The sequence below is a fragment of the Nelumbo nucifera genome, chromosome 3 (genome assembly GCF_055504915.1).
Source record: "Nelumbo nucifera cultivar China Antique chromosome 3, China Antique-T2T, whole genome shotgun sequence".
NCBI classification, from domain to species: domain Eukaryota; kingdom Viridiplantae; phylum Streptophyta; class Magnoliopsida; order Proteales; family Nelumbonaceae; genus Nelumbo; species Nelumbo nucifera.
Window position 1 is genome coordinate 45,531,577 of NC_142651.1, and position 18,152 is coordinate 45,549,728.

General features: G+C 35.7%; 1 protein-coding gene across 5 annotated transcripts in view; it reads right to left on the bottom strand.

Annotated features, from left to right (window-relative positions):
* The window catches only part of LOC104611433 (secretory carrier-associated membrane protein 4-like), a 31,548-nt gene extending 25,252 nt beyond the window's left edge, over nt 1–6,296 (bottom strand). Inside the window, exons 1-4 of one of the 5 annotated variants that reach the window (XM_088900653.1) lie at nt 5,848–5,971; nt 492–554; nt 252–362; nt 106–171 (exon numbers count right to left, since the gene is read on the bottom strand). In XM_088900653.1, coding sequence (XP_088756779.1) covers nt 106–171; nt 252–257 — 72 coding nt within the window. In that variant the 5' untranslated portion in view covers nt 258–362; nt 492–554; nt 5,848–5,971. Of the gene's footprint in view, nt 1–105; nt 172–251; nt 363–491; nt 555–2,551; nt 2,684–5,847 lie in introns of those variants that run through there. The other 4 variants (XM_010278465.3, XM_088900651.1, XM_088900652.1 and 1 more) reach the window with 4 other exon arrangements.
* Nucleotides 6,297–18,152: the final 11,856 nt, after the last annotated feature.

Sequence of the window (18,152 nt, forward strand, 5' to 3'; positions counted from 1 at the left end):
AAGTATCCTAAAGGAAAGAAAACATGGAGAAACTCTTATTTATAAAAAGAAAATGTAATTGCAAACAAGCATTTAAAAAACTAGGTCATCAAGATAAAGGATAACCTGCTCCCTCCTTTTCAAATCTGCTTCCCAAGCTGCAAGCTCTTTCTCTCTTTTCTTAGGATCCTGCTAATATCAATATACCTTCCTATAAACAACTCAGCTCTTCAAGGAGTAACTTGAGGATATAATTAATTAATTTATCTCACATTCATAGTATCTAGTGGTATGTCTACAGTTGCATCATGTTTGTGGCCAAAACCCAAGGATTGAGGTAAGAATGAAGGAATCCGTGACTTTGAAGCAGGTGCAGAGCCATTCTGTAAGAGATCACATAAGTGGCATCAAAAAAAGCAATAGAAAACAAATAAATTCATAATCTATGAAGTGCACATTAGAATAATCCTGTAACTTGTAAATGTATAGAAGTAGGGTCAGCAGAAACTCACATCTCATTATTAATTTTCCCATATAGTGATATCTTTGAATAAATCACAGCATCAGATCAACAGCTAAGACAGTAAATTTCAGATGTCACATTATTGTGTCTCACATGCTAGCAATGACAAGTCCTTCACTTATATGTGCAATCCTAACAACATTTCAGGCAAAATCTTCTTATTATCATTCTTTTTCTAGTGAAATCTGTTTTCAGGTCTCATTTCGTATTACAACACAGTAATTAGTGTTTGTAAAGCTTTTTTATATTTATTCATAGTTAAATTCATATGAAAATGCATGCACTTTTATTAAGTAAAGAACAAAATCATGATATGTTTTGCTAAAAATCCTATATTATTTTTTCATATCTGGCCCTTTTATGTTCTTTTGTTTATAGAGCTGTCAATGGGTCAGGTCGGGTCCAGAAAAGGGAGGACCCAATCCCAAAACAAAAAGACAACTATAAAGACCCAGTTCTGAACCAACACCCTATTGGTTCTATAAAACCAGACCAAGAACCAAATTGATTATTAATTGGGCTAACAGGTCAACAATCAAGTTGTTGATGCAAGACAAGTGGACAAGTGGACGTGGAAATGGAGCAAGGATGATCTGATGGACAGTTCTCTATTAAGTCTTTCTTTCTGACACTAAGCAGGAGTTTTTTTTCCAGCTAGACAAATCTGCAACCCAATCGCCTCCTCAAAGTTGAACTTCTTTGTCTGGGCTTCTGTGCTTGGTAAATGTCTGGCCAAGGAAAATTTGTGGAGAAGAAGAGTGCACCTTCAGGACTAGAACTCTGGGCTGTGTGGCCAGGTGGCTGAATCTGTTGACCATTTGCATATTCACTGTCTACTGAGATCTGGTGGCACTTTTTCAGTACAGCTGGGCTAAATTGGCCAATGACGAGGATTGTGAAGGATCTGTTATTGAGTTGGAACCCGCCAGGGCTGAGTAAGAGAGGAAAGTTTGTGTGGAAGGTTATCCCTACTGCGGTAATTGGAACTATCTTGGCAGAGAGAAACAACAGGCTATTCTGCAATAGGAGAAACACTGAAGATCTCATTAGATTTGCATTGGGCAAGGTTCGACCTTGGATTCTGTAACTAAGGAGTTTAAGCCTCAGAATATATTTCTACTGCTAAACTCCGAAAATCAGTGGAACTTGTAGTGTGGCTCTTTGGCTGGGGTGGGATTTGTGTGTGCACTCCTACCCATGAGACCTGTTGAACCGTAATGTCCTTCATTATGCAATAAAATTCTTACCTTACCTTTTCTCAAAAAGTATTTAGCATCTACATTTACCTGTAATATACCAATTTGAAACTTCAATTTTGATAATATAACCTTAATAAAAAGACAGTAAATAGTAAACCTATTTATATGTTAATAAAACAAGTTTTTTTAACTAAAATTATCTTACACACTTAAGAAATTTACCCTTTTAGACATAAAGTATAACAAAAATTACAAGAAAACTATGATAATTTTATATATTATTAAATACATAAAAGGATTGGGTTTTAATCAGCTCAGAACGGTAAAACCTGGTCTTCACCAATTATAATTGGGAGCAAAACCCAGAACCAGAACTGGTATAATTACTTCAGTTTGGTTCAGTTCTATCAGGGCTGTTTGTGAACCTATCAAATATTCCAATGTGAACATGCATAAAGTACCCTCAATTTATAAACCCCTCTTTCTAGACTATTAGCTATTTAGCTGACTGATCTAGGAATACAAAGTGATGAGGTTCACTATAGATGCCAAAGATCTTGCCTCCTTTGATCTAATGAGATAGCATCCAAAGTCCTCCTTTCCTCCCTCTGATCCTCATCCAATCTATCATCATTTGTGGAAAATAGTTGCTATTAAAGTGAACATTGTTGACCCAATATGAGATATCTTAAGAAATTCAGAACTTTTATTTCAATAGCAAGTAAAACACCATGACTACAAAACGCTTACACCAATGCCAGAGCTAAAACTATTTTCTGCTATGGTCTAGACCGGTTCCACCTAAAATTATTATTTTCTGCTGGGAGGTGTTTTATAGAAAGATTAATACCTTGGACTGCTTGCAGAAGAAAAGGCCTTCCTCGTGTTTGTCCCCTAACTGGTGTGTACTCTGTAGGGCTAGTGGTGAGGATTGCTCCCACTTACTTGTATCTTGTTCCTTTTCGACTGCTATTTGGAGTTGGATTTTTTCTTTGTTTGGGTGTAGGTGGAATCTGTCCACAGACTTAAGTCAGTTGTTCAATCCTTCCTTTTTTGTGTGGCCTACATAAAAAGGAAAAATGATGCGGAGATGTATTAGAACAACCGCCTTGTGGACAATCTGGGAAGAAAGGAATGCAAGGGTATTCAAGGAAAAGGAAAGAAGCATTCAAGCTGTTGAGGACTGTATCTTGACTAGGGCAATTCATTGGTTAAGAACAATGGACTTATTTCATACATTCTCCTTTGATGATATTTGGACAAACTGGATAGCGGTGGCTAACAACCATACAAGGAAGGACAGGGAATCAGTAGTGTGGAGGCCTCTGCCTGAAGGATGGACAAAACTGAACTTTGATGGAAGCAGCCAAGGAAACCCAGGCCCATCGGGGATAGGAGGGGTGCTGAGAGATAAGGAGAGAAACATCTTAGCATTGTTTTCAGGCCCTGTGGGAATAGGAGACTCCAATAGAGCTGAGATTTTAGCGGTGGTACAAGGTATTCAGATTGCAGAGCAATTAGGAGTTCAGCACTTGGTAGTTGAAGGAGACTCTAAGATTGTTGTGGGATGGCTGACAGACCCAGCTTCAGCTATGCGGCAACACAGAGACCTGTCAAGGAAAGTCAACTAGCTCACAAGAAACATGACTGTTACCTCTCTTTGGGTGGGAAGATCAGCAAATACCTTAGCAGATGGGTTAGCTAAGCAAGGGGCTTCAAGGAAACATTTATTTTGGGCTGCTCTGTAATTTTATTTCTGGGTATTTCTGTTTTTTAATTTGATGTAATACTTGCTAGAAGAGGTAACAACTCGTACCTCCTCTTGGGTCTCCTGTATTGCCTCATATTTCTGGATTAATAAATTATCTTCATTCATCAAAAAAATGTCAGAGCTAAAACTGATGAGAAATCATTGTGATTCATGGACTCTCCTAAGTCCTAAATGGACAACATGTCCATGTTGGACATCAGTCAGAGTCCAACACTCTATGGCTTCTTGAGGAAACTTTTATAAAACATTTCATTTTCATCTCCAAGCTTATTTGACAAAAATGAACAACTAGGGTATAACATAAATGCCATATTAAATCAACACTTAACACCCCTTTTTTTGCAGATATATCCATTTCCTTTGTATCCCCAAAAAAATATGGATCATCTTAATAATAGTATATACCTTTCCATAGAATACCCCTGAGTCCATGTTTTCTCATCCTGCCAAGGCAGGCTCTTGGATATGTATTGGAATTTGGATACAACTCCCATATCCCATGTCTATGCCCATGCAACACTGTGGCTGCATAGTTAAGTTTCATTCTTTCTAGAAAGTTGTTTTAATTACGGTTTTAATCCTGTAATCTATACTATATGTTATAGCGGGAGAAGATTACATGGCTCCCCCTATGATTTTTAATAATGCTCTCAAAAAAAAATTGTGAAATTCAATCCATGCATGAGATTAGGTATGTGTTCCCTCTCCTTTTTCCATATTTTTATTTTTTCTCATTTGTCATTTTTTCTAGCACATAACCACTCACTACAGTCCACCAGTCCCCTGACTTGATTCCCAAGTACTAAAACTCCTACTTTATCTCTTCCACTCCATTCTCATTCTGGAAATTTCTCTCTCCTATATCTCTTATTTTTCCTCTCCTACCCCAAGAACCCCAACTCTTATGCTGTTTTTTTCCTGTTATCCATACAGTTGTTGTACAACTGTACATATGCACAGGCTCTCCTACTAGTCAACAGTTTAACACTGATGGTAAAATCACAATTTACTAGTTTTAGTAATTTCTTGTTTGTTTAGAATTTAGATTAGGACTGGATGCAGTTCATACTTGCTGTAAAGGGATGTGTTATATTAGAAGTTTCTTAGGTGTTAAGAAATCTAGTTTTATGAAACAAGCTCACCATCATTAAGCATTTGATTTTGTTAATGAAAGACTGTTTCGAGTTTAGTCAGAGCAATCAATTACCTTACATTTTAGGAATTCAAAGCTAAATTTCAATAGAAAATCTTCAAATTGGGAGAGAAATTATTCCTTCATAAATAGAGACTGTTTTAACACATCAACAATTGTTCAGTAAAGCTTATCTTCAGGCTTCAAGCTTTTGATGTTCAATGCAGAGTAAAACATACAACGGGAGGTATGACTCTACACATCCTAGTTACATTCCTTATTGCATTCCCTCTTGAGTTTCTGAAAACTTGAACTTTTGTTCTATCCTATAATTGAAATGAAGTTCTACCAACCGGAAAAAAAAAATGAATTGAAGAACTAATCCCCTAGTGTCACAGTCCACTTGCCAAGCAGTTATATCTCTCCACTCCAGTATTTTTATCATACTGCAGTGCTAGTGTGCTACAGCCCTGCTCCAATTTATTGAATGTTTCTTAAGAAGCAATAGCCTTGTTAACATATTAACTACAATTATCTCCCAGTCATTGCATCCCATTACGAAAACAAACTCATAACTTACCCTCAAAATGTCTAACAAAGGGTAAGCAGGAATGTGTATCCTCGCACTAACTCTTATTGTTAATTCTCTACTAAAATACCTAAACAGAACACTTATTCATATAATCATTCGAGAACCTAACACGCAATAGCAAATGAAAAACACTCTTAAAGTCCAAGGAGTGTGATAATCAAGAAGAACCAAGTGGACGGCGAAGACTGAGATATGTTGAAAGTTTTCAACTACATTCACAATAGTTACTTACAAAATACTCCTAATGGTTACAATTCCACAATTCTAGAGTACATAGAACTTCCCACGTCTATTAACCCTCTTTCTTCTCTTAGCCACCTTTTTTCCTAAACACCAGATCCATAAACTATGAATTATTCAGTCCATTTCCAGTCCACTTTAACTTTCTGAGAGAGACAAAACTCAACGAAACTATAATTTCATGGAGCCTTTACACAGCCACGTTTTGAAACCCAGATCTAACCATATTTCATGCTCAAAAGCCAAAAGACTCTATCAAAATAATGACCAGTAGCAACAGTGCACAGATCAAACAGACACGGAGTGCCAATGCAGAATTGCAAAACTGAAGATTAGGGTACAACTAAAGGAATTTAAAAAACGAAGTACTGATAGATAGACAGAAACAGAGAGAGATTCCAAGGTGGTTACCGCGAACGGATTGACCTCTTCTTCCTCAAAGGGATTCGGATCGTCTCGACGATTCATTCCTTACCCGATTTTGGAAAATAGAACTCCGTATAAAGTGCCGCAAGAACACAGAGAAATTTGCCTTTTTCTCTCACACACCCTATCACTTTTTTGAGTTCAAAACGACGATAAAACGTGTAACAATGAGTTGGTTACCCGGCTTCTACACAACGCGGGATATCTCAAAGAAAAAAGGGAAAAATACGGATAAGCTCATTTCAGAATTCTGAAATCCAGGCCAGCCCATTGAGAAGCTAAAATGGCATTTAAATTTAACTTTTTCAATATTAAGACAGATCCCTACGTCCGTTCAGATTTCCCTTATTTTTTTAAGGATAAATTATAAAGACCCCTTGTACTATGGGTCAGTGATAAAGTCCCCTGTATTTTTTTTTGTGACAAAGATCCCTAAACTTTAGATGTTAGCCCTTCTATTAATATTCTGTCAATTAATTTTGAAAAAAAATTCATCCGACTGTTAATAATTTTTTAAATATCCAAATTACCTTTTTTACTGTTCATTGTCTTCTCCAAACTCAGTTTCTCAACAGTCCATTTGTTATTTGTATTAAGCTTTGCGTCCTCTGTTGATTGGCCTGGATTTTAGAATTCTGAAATGGGCTTATCCGTACTTTTCCCTTTAATCTATTGTAGGATTCTGGTTTTTAAGCATTGTTTGAATTTTTGAGATATTACAACTGCCACCAAGCTTGTATTTTCTTCATCTCAACTTCCTCAAGAGTCATTATCTCTAGATATCATAGCTTTGGAGGAGAGTCCTGTAGTTCCAACTAAGCCTCTGACCATCAGGACATCAAGTTCCTGCAGCAGCCAATCAAGTAGTAAGAAATCTCTCCCTGTTATCTCCTTCCGATTTGCTTTAACAATGCCTAAAGAGCTCAATTGAATCATCCCTATTGAATTCCCCATCCCTCATCTCCCCACCATCATCAGCATTCGTTTCAGCTTTACAATCACCTTACATATCTCCAAGGGCCTTGCTTCCACCACCCCCAGAAAACGCGACTCCATCTACTACACCAGAAAACGTGACTCCATCTACTACGCCAGAAAACCCAACTCCAACAACACATCCATCTCCTCCGGTTTCTTACTGTGGCTCTGTATCTGATGACTCCAAGCTCTTCCTACACCCCTCCACCAGAAAGATTGGATTTCTGCAATGACCCATCTGATCAAAAGCTTAAAATTGTGACTTGTGCTCTAGTTCCTGATACTGCACCTCCCCGAAATCTCATTTACCTTCCCTGTCCCTCGGATTTCCTTTGCGAAAACCTCCGTTTCTAACTCTCCTAATGCAAAACTCAGGAGCTGTGATGTTTATACAGGCTTCCATGGCCAGAATCCCAATCTGATACGCTTCTGTAGCTTAGCTCCAGGGAATAGCTTGTTTTGTTGCAGACAGAGCTAAATATTCAAATACTCAGAGCCATGAGATTGCTGATAGAATTATTTGCTCAGCCACTTATGGTGTTGTGGTTGTCACGAGTTCAAGCTTTCTCAATCTGTGAAAAATCAATTCCGTCGAACCCAATTCAACCACATCATTGGCCAAAGGTATACACACCATCGTCCGCAAGCCAAAAATTTGACCTTGTCTCGCCCGCTCACAAGCCTCTCACCCCCGGCAAGCCACGTCGGAGACGACGCGAAGAAAGCCTGACCAGGAAGGCCACTATCGTTGATGAACGACTGCGTCATCGACACAAGAAAGAACCACTCGGTGTCCGTAACCTCTTCATCAACGGGATCGTCTGCAGACGTCGGAACCCCGGAAATTAACGAATTAAGCCATTTGACCTAGGAATCTGAGGCAGAGGGGATTACTGCCGGTCCGCCGCTGTTGTTAGTGTATGTGAGGTAGGGAAGATGAACAGTGTTTTTCTTGTCTAGGTTATTACAAGGGATCGTAACGGCTTTGATAGACGAAAGGATAACGGAAAGGGGTCTTTGTCTCATGGTCATAGTACGGAGGGTCTTTGTATAAGGGATCTTTGTCACAGACCCCATGGTATAGGGGGGTCTTTATCATTTACCCAAAAATAAAAGGAATTTCACGATAATGCTCACAATCTCCCCCCACTCCAACGAGAAATCTCTTAAATTACTCCTATTATTTGCAAAATTCCTTATTATGAGATTGTCTAACTCTATCCCTATCTATACTTGTTATATAAAATTGTGAATGTAATATGAAATTTTTTTTTGGATAGCTTTAATGGCTACTAAAATACATACATATATATATATATATATGTATGTGTGTGTATTTAATACATCTCTAATTATAAGGGTTGAAAATGTAATTTCAATTATTATTTTTCACCTCATTTAATACCCTCTCATTAAGTCTTATACTTAAGGTATTAAATCCTATATGTTTAAGTTATTTTTCACTAATAAATGCTACTAATTAGATTTATGTCAATATTTTTAACAATATAAATCCATATATTTTAAAATTAACTAAAAAGCAGTACCATTTTTTATCTAAGTGTTGGCTAAGTAATTCAACCATCTGAATCAAAATAATCAACCTATGAAGTCATAGTTGGTTAATAAACTTTTTAAAATATAAATAAAAATATAAAAATACAAAAAATATAGAAAAAATTAGACACATTTATGATATTTTTATTAATCAAATTAAAAAATAAGTGTAATTAGGGGTGGATTCAAGCCAAGTTGAGCTGAATAGCTAGATATTTGAGCTCAGCTCACTAAGGTAGTATGAGGCTCGAGTCAAAAGCTTATAAGCTCGAGCTCGACTTGAGAAAAATGTTTTATAAAAATAAAAAAATTAATATAGAAAATATTTTTATTTGATATTTAAAAAATTAAGAATTATAATAATTAGTTATTATTATTATATATAAAAATAAAAATGTTATATCTATAATATTTTTATTATATATATATATATTATTTTCTATAATTATATTATTATTATTATTAAAAAATGTATGTAGTTATTCGAGCTCGACTCGTGGCCACCCCTAAGTGTAATAAACAATAATTATTTTTATTGATAATGAAAATGAAATAAATAATTTAGAACTAACAAAAAGTGAAGTATAAAAACTGATAATAAATAGTTCAACTTTTGGGTTAAATGTGTTAACTTTTAATGCAATAAATAAATAATAAATATTAATAAAATATTAAAATACATAAATTTTGAAAAAAAACATTCAGGCACATGTATAATATCACATATTTATCATATTAAATAAAAAGTATGTGCGATATATTAAAATTATTTTCACACACAGAAATACAAAAAATAGTAGAAAAAATTGAATACATCTATAATTCTACATTTACACTATTATTAAAATATGAATAACATTATGGAACTTTCTTTTGATTAAAATACTGGTTTTTTAATTTAGTCCCAATTTAATTATAAATTAAACTACTAATTTTTACCTCATTTAATTCCTTCTATTTAAATCTTACATTTTTTTATAAATGAACAGAATAAAAAATATACACCAAAAAGATAAAACACTACAAAAAGAAGAGTCTAGCCAAGCTGGTAGGATTGCCAATGATACTTGAAACTTCACAACTTGACCCGATTATCACATATTTGGATGAGGTGTTTATATAATCAGATTTGGATTTTGTGATTTATATCAAATTAATAATAAAAACAAAAATATAAAAATGAAAAATAAAAATACATAAAAATTTATAGGAAATGTTGGATATATTATTACTATCTTTATCATCGTTTAGAATTACCACGTGCATGCTTACTAGTTGTTAGAAATGTCCCATTGGTTTGCATATGATAGTGCATGACTATTAAAACATTTTTAAGACCCAAATTTGTTGTTAGCTACAAGATATGGTTGGTAGTTTGATTGGCACCCAAAATTGAGTAGCCCCAAACGAGACGCAATTTCGAGCCTTGCTATGTTGGAGAATTGAATTACAGCCCCTTTGGGGGCAAAGACAAGTAACCAATACCAAAAATAAAATAAATTAATCGTCGTTAGTCTCTTACCAAAAAAAAAATCGTTGTTAGTCTTTGACCATGTTCTATTAAACTAGCTTTCTCTCTCTCTCTCTCTTTGTTTTTTGTCCCGTTCAATAGGGTGGATTCAAGCCAAACCGAGCCAAATATTTGGCTATTCGAGCTCGGCTTGTAGGAGTAGTATCAAGGTCGAGCTCTATTCGAGGTAGAGAATTGAGCTCAAGCTTAGCTTGATTCATAGCTCGCAAGTTCAAGCTTGGCTCGGCTCGAGCTCGACTATAAGTCAAGTTTTTTTTTTGAAAAATAAAAATTATATGTATAAAATTACTTTTTATTTTTCAGAAAGAAAATTAAAAATTATAAAAATTATTTACTACTATACATAAAATATAAAAATACTATATTAATAAAAGTATTATTATATATATATAATAAAATTATTATTATAAATGTATGTATATATAATAAAAATTTATTATTTAATAGTAGGCTCGTGAGCCTCATGAGGTGAGCTTCATTGGGCTCGAACTCGACTCGATTAGCAAACGAGCCTATTTATCAATCTTGAATTCAGCTCGAAGCTCGGTTTAAACTAAGCCGAACCAAATTTTTCACGAGCCAAACTCAAATAACTCATAAAAGACTCAGCTCGTGGCCACCCCAACCACTCTACTGTCTCTCTCTCTCTTATACTATCAACAATGGAACTACTATTTGGTTGAACTAGGGAAGGCTTAGGTCATCCCATGCCCAACCCTAAATATGAAATCCAAGGCTCCATCCTTGGTTTTAATCAAACCATGCTAAAATGTCAAATATGATGACCTTGTGGACTCTCCAATAAGTTAGGTGGAACCTTTTGGTAGTGTTGGCTGAACTAGGCATTTTAAGCTTTTCCAATTCTTAGTCATTTGACAATTTTTTACAAGTTAAACGATCTAATCTTGAGCTTTCCAATTTTTTGTCCTATCGAACTCTCTCTCTCAAACACAGTTAAAATTTCATATTTTTTTAATTTTCCTTCTTTTAAACCGAAAAAACTTAAATCTAATTGACATTATCGACAATGGCTCTACTATTTGGTTGGGCTAGGCAAGGCTTAGCCACGCCGAACCCTAAATATGAAAACTAGGGCACGGTCCTGGGGTTTTAGTGAGACCGAGCTAAAATGTCAAACCTGACCTTACTGGCTTGAACCTAGCCTGACCTAGGCTAGGGTTAAGTGCAATTGAGGCCTAGCATATGTAATTAATTTTACACTGTAATAAAAAACTGAAATTGTTTAAACTATTAGAATATTGTTTACTATTAATGCGGTTTAAACTTTAAATCCTTCAGTATATTATCACAATGAGCTAAGACCATTATCTCATTGCCAACCTAGTTAGGATTTTTATTTACTATAATAATTATTTAAATAATATTACAAAAAATCAAATAATTCAATAAAATTATAGAAATTATAATTCAATAATATAAATAATTTATGTTAAAAATAATTAATTATTTATTATGTTTTCTAATAAATCTATTTTCATTAATTCAAAAATTAATAGAAATAATAGAAAATTACCAACACTTAACAAAAATTGTCATAATTACCAAAAGTTATCCAAAAAATTTACAAAAATGAATTAACATAATTTCCTATAAATATGATAAATTATCAAAAATCAACGTAAAAAATTATCAACAATCTTCGAAAAAGAAGGTTTTAATTTTATTATATTTGATGTTGTTTGTTAAAAATGATTGATGATTGTTGCTCATTGTGTTTATTTCATTTAAATTTATGCATTTTGTTTTTTGAAAATCATTGTATATTTGTTGGAAAATACTGTTACTTAAAATTGTCGTTAAGCAACCATTAATAATAAATTTTCTAGAAATTAGTAGAAATAAATAGAAATTGACCAAGAGACTACCCAACAAAAAAGTACCGATATTTCCAAAAAATATGATAATTTCTTGAAATTGGTAGAAATAGCAGAAAATTACCAATAATTTATGAAGAATTGTCATACCCAACAATAAATTACCCATGCATCTACTCTGCGAAGGTTGCCACGCTGACTGTTCCACTACATTCAGAGCCCCTTTCAACATGAGATTGATAACGGCATTGAATGTGATGAACAATTGAGTCACGTTAGCGATCTGCAGGTCCCTACAAGGGTTTTTAGAGATTTGAGTGAATCAAAAGAATGAAGTAGCTCTAATGGATAAGAAGAATGACAAAAACTCCACTGTAACAGGTTCTCAACTATTAGCACTGCTTTTCCACGAGGATCCGAAGGATTCAAGAGGCCATAATGAAACTCAATACCTCGACTTTGTTTAAATAAATGGATAGAGCTCCTGAACAGAAGTTGTAGGCAACAGTGAACGGTGGAAGGAAGACAAAGGCAGTAAAATGGCAGATTGAGGAAGGAAATCAATATCTAATATAAGTTAGCATGGAAGCCTTTCAGCAGACAAAAAAAGGATCTGAAGAAGGTAATGGTGAGCAACACAAAGGAAGAAAAAGCTTTTAAAAACTGGGGGAAAGGCTCGTTACTACCCCCATGGTGCAAGGGGAGATTGAAGCTAGAGAAGGGAGGGACAAGTGAACGGGATGGGGAAGGAAAAGAAGCAAACAGCCGATCATTTAGAGAGGTGGCAGGATTACAACCATGGCCTCAACATGGGGAATGCAAAGTAGTGAAGGAGGATTCGGTAGTTTACCTAGTCACTAAGGAAGATGCAAACAAGGAGAGAAAGCTATATTTGGCAAGATGTATAGTGGGCAAGTCTAAAGGTGATCCTACCATCTCCGCAACTATGCTTAGTCCTATTCTGAAGAGGAAACTGGATCTACTCGTGTCCGGAAGTAAGAAAACTGACATAAGGAATGCTCCTTATCTTGTTACCGTCGGGGAAGAGGCAAATCGCATCCTGAGGGTATAGCCGAAAGGTGTGATGATCGACGGTTTCAAACTCTGGATCGGGAAGTGGGACCCTGAGTTAGGGGAATAATTGAGGATGAGTGGAGATTCTCATCATGTTGGATTAGGATCTTTGGATTACCTATGCACCTGTCGAGCAGTAAAATCATATAGACGATAGGGGAGCTACGTGGCGATTTTATCAGAATTGACAATTCATATGTGACAAGAGAGAGAGAGAGAGAGTTGTGAATGGATCTAATTGGAAGTGAGTTGAAAGGGATTGATTCCTGAAACTGTCAATATTGTTTCAAGAGGTACTCTTTACGTTGTCATTATATGGCCGGAATTCTTACCAGTAATCGTACTAGTGTGTGAAAATTTAGGGAAAAAGGAAGTCATTTCAGTACAAGAAAGAAGGTGCAACTATTCTGAGGGCAGCGGCAAAGGGAGGGCCTATTCAACTGAAACAGAATGACGAGGGAGAAAAACAAAGCCCAGAAGATCCCTCAAGAAATTTTCCAAGGGACACAAGAAGAGGAAGAAATCAACACAAACAGAGCGATCGGAATCTTTCCTGAAGACGGTAGTCAGCATCTCAAGAATCCCATTCACAGGCTTAAAAAGGTTATATAAATTCAAAGCATGTGAGTGGACTGATCTAGGACCTGATCCGATATCCAATACAGGCCTTAAATGACAGGAAAGTTCTAGAGACTCGCGGCCTTAATAAGGGAATGGGTGGACTAATCAAGGAAGCAACTAAGCAAGGGAGGTAAATTCAAATTTTGAACCGAGAAATTTCTCTCGAGCAAATAAGTACTAACAAAGTCCTTAACCCTTTCAAAGACCCTTTTAACCCCAAAAGCCCAACCTGCAACAACTAGCCCACCAAATAGATAGCCCATTCGTTACATTTCACAAACCCAAGATAGAGGCTTTACCCATTCCATATCCCCCCCACAATCAATCATCGGCCCACCATAAACCAACTTACCATCAGAATCCCCTCAAACCCACCTTTTATTGCCCGACAAAGAGAAAACCTTGACCCAGAGGCCAGAACTAGTGTCATCCACCAAGAAACTCAGACCTAGCTTCTAACCCAACGACGAGGCATAAAAATACTGTGAAGAGATACAGGAGGAGGATAGGGAGGTGGTATCAATCTCCCCGCTAGTCATACATCACATCTCCTAGGCGGTTGAAGTGGAACAACAAGATAAGGAAAGGGAACAAAAGATATTAGCAAATTCCTAGGGGACGTGAAGAACAAGTGTTGGCACCATTCGAAGCAATCATAAAAAAGAAACACAAGAGAAGGAGAAGAGGCCGTGAATAATCTCGTAAAAAATTCCGAGGGTGCAAAGGGAACAAAAGAGATTGAATTGGACGATGAATGATGGGGGAAATTTGGCCATGCACCAAGACATAATTGTCTCAAGTTGGCGGGGTAGGGGAGGTGTTAGAGGGGGAAGAAGCATAAAGGGAGATAACTTGTGTAATTATCAATCCCATTGAAATTCTCAATTTTATCTTGGAACGTAAGGGGATTGGAGGACCCAAACAAGAGGGTGGGGGTTAAGAATCTGGTCGATAGCAGGAAGTCGAGCATCATATTGTTGCAAGAAATAAAAAGATCTAACTGGAATAGGTGTTGGATGAATGAGGTATGGTTAGTGAGAACTTGTGAATGGCTTATCCTTGCATCCACAGGGGCATCGTGAGGTATAATAGTGGAGACAAAGCTTCGTTTACTAAAGAGGAAACTTGGTAGGCTATAAAGGACCTAGTTGGAGACAAAGCTTCGGGACCAGATGGGTTCCCAATTGAATTTTACAAGAAATGCTGATCCTTGAACTTGATGTAATAGCAGTGTTTTCAGAATTTCACTCATCAGTTGAAATAACGTTATGTAGTGAAAACCACCTTTGTAACTCTTGCTCCCAAGAAAAATGGCACAGGGGACCTAAAAGATTATAGACCGTATACAAACTGATAGCCAACAGATTGAGGCTCACCCTTTCTTAATTAATATCTCCCTCTCAAGGACAAATACGGGGAAACCTCTTTAGGGTGGAAATCTGGAAGTCCTAATGCTCCCTATGGGACTAGGGTTTGGAGAAGTATCATGCAGAATAGAGATGAGTTTTTCAAATACATATCTTTTGAACCTGGGTCAGGTGATGGAAAGACAGCTGGTGTAGCAGTAACCCCCTCAGCTTGGAATTCCCCTCTATCTTTTGACTACCTTGAATATTCATTCTAATAACCATCCAATATGGGTACCAAGGCTTAGAAGGGAAGTGAACGATTGGGAGATGGAATCTCTTTTAGGTTTGTTGAATACATTGAACAAAGCCAAGGTTAGCTAATCCTTTGGAGCTGGACAAAATCAGATGGAAGAGAGAAAATTCAGGGACCTCAATGTTCTGAGTAGAAAGGGCATGATGTTGGTGAACCACTATTGTTTGTGTGAGGCGGAGGAGATTGTGAACCATTTGCTTATCCTTTGCAACTTCTCTCACAAAATTTGGACCCATCACCCATGTTCTAAAGTCGTTTGGAATGAATTGGGTTACACCTCTAGATCTGGCTTCCCTTATGGCTCATTGGCATTCTCAAGCCTTTTCTGAAAAAGGAAAAGTGTTGTGGAAAGCATTACCATTTATGGTTAGTTGGTGTCTATGGAAAGAAGAAGTAAACAACACCCGCATTTTTGAAAATAGGGTCAATCCCCCTGTGAACGTATGTGTAATGGTGGAAAGAACTTTGATGAAATGGGCCTATTCAAGGGATGCAACTTTAAGATTTTTATACAACATTGGAACTCGATGATATGGGATGAAAATTATGTATTGTAGTAGTAGCCTTTTGGCTATTCTCTGTACCGGCAACTTCTCTATCTTTATATTATTAATATATTTAATTAACCATTTCTTTAAAACCAATTGTCATAACACAGTAGAAATAAATGGAAATTAACCAAAAATAAATTACCAATATTTCCAAAAAAAATATGATAATTTTCAGAAATTAGTGGAAATAGCCGAAAATTACCAATAATTTATGAAAAACATGTCATAAATTATTAGAGATAGTAGAAATTTAATGGTAATTATTGTTACTTTTTCTTAGACTTAACCAGTGATAAATTCATAATAAAAAATTACAGAATTTATTATTGAAATTAAAGTATTTTGTAAAAAAAAAAAGATTATACTAATTATCAGCAACTACAATTATTTATAAAAATATAAAATTATATTATAGGTAATTGTTATTTATAAAATTATAAAAATTTATAATTATAATATCATTTAAACATTCCAATAATTAAACATGTGTCAAGTAATAGGTTTAATCATACTTGGAGTTATTGAGAAGTTGGGTTACTTCTCCTCTAGCCCAAAAGGTGTCAAAAAAAGCCTCAATCCAAAGAACCTTGCTAAGTATATTATCAAGAAAACACAATCCATCCTAAAAACGAGTAACAAAGTTCCAATACACAGAAATTAGAACTGTTCCGACGACCCTATATATAGTGTAGTAGATATTTCTATGTAATAACCCATGTTTTCCAATTTTAAAAGATTTCATCTATATATTAAAAAACTCTTGCTTCTAAAATAAAAGCCTTCGCTAGTCATCCATGCAATTCAGTGTCTGTAATATTTTACTAATGTAAACTATCACAGTCCAATTCTCTATAGGGATAAAGAGTTAAATCAAGGAAAATGAAGTAGGACAATTATTCTTATCCACCACCGCAATCCTCAAAGTTATATGTTTGGGAAGAAAACTAAAAGCTACACTGACAGTCTATCCAATTAAGAAAATTAAAACTCTCAAATACTCCAAAGTTCAAGAAGAATTGTGGTCTATTTCAACAATTGAAATCAATGGTTACAATCTAATAATGATTTAAAGAGAATGATAAAAGAAAAATGAGCACACAGGGCCAAATTCTTTCCGGTGCGCGTGCTCCATCACTGGCAATGCTCTTATGTGTTCTTCATCTCTGGAGAGATGCTCATATGTTACATCTCATTCTGCCCGTGAAAGAACCTATCACCAAAAATTCCTAACCCTATGCTTGTTTCCCTCTTTGTCTCCACCTGCTTTTGCAAGAACCATTTATCAAAAGCTGATGTTTGGTTCTGCAAGAACTATTCATCGAAAATTGTTGTCTACTCATGAAATAACGCTTCCCAACCCTGTGTGTTCATTAATTTTCCTGTGAAAGAACCATTATTTCCCATTCACATCTTCTCACAATAGATGCTACTTGTTCGAACCTTTATTTGGTTTATTATCTAAACCATTATCCATTACAAGAAAAATGGTCTAAGGCGGCGGTCGCGAAACCATTGCCTTAGACCTAAAGACCGCCGGCTTAAATCTAAACCGGTGGTCTTTCGTCCAACGCTTAAGTGGCTGCCACCTTAGGTTAGGACCGCCAGCTTAGGTAGGAAAAGCGCCGCCTTTTCCTCTTGGGTCGAAGCGGTTCAAAACTCTCTAAAGCGGCGGTTTTTTTTCAGACCGCCGGCTGAGCCTGATTATGCTGGCGGCCGGCTTGTTGAAAAAACATATCCACCTTCTTATAGCGGCGCTTTGGACAGCCGCCTTAGGTCCTGCGCAACACCACTTTCCATCTTGTTTATAGGTAAGCTGCCGGATATGGACCGCCGACGTAAACTTTTTTTCCTTTTTAAAAAAATTAAATGCCTACTTAATTTCAGCATTTTTGGTACATTACTTTTTCTTATGATTTAGCATTTTAATATACCTACGAAATTCTATGACAATTGATACATGAAAACTTTGATAAATAAAAAAAATACAATTTAAAACATATAGTAATTTAAAGATTAATTACATTAAAAAATCCAAAGATAAATTGTTCAAATACAACATCCAATTGACATATTAACACTACAAGAATCTTAAAAAACTTCCAAATTTTACAACAATATCCAATTGACATATTATATTAATAATACAAGCCGCTGGTAATGATAGTTGTCTTCCTTTTGGATATTCAACTTTGGAATATTGCTTGAATTCCATCATCACTTCCTGAGAGTCAAGAGTGTTGGCAACAATTTTCATTCAATAGATGTATTAAAATAATAATTTCTTTCATTACAAATCAAACAAATACCTTGATGCCTCCAACTAATCACACATTTAACCACATTACAGCTGCCACTCTGCATTTAGGGGGTGGTGACACTTATCCCCCTGAACTTTGTTTTGCATCAAAGAGCCCCCTCCCCCCAAATTTCCCCTTACTCCATTAGCAGAAAAGCAGCTTCAACTTTCTAGTGAAAAAAAAA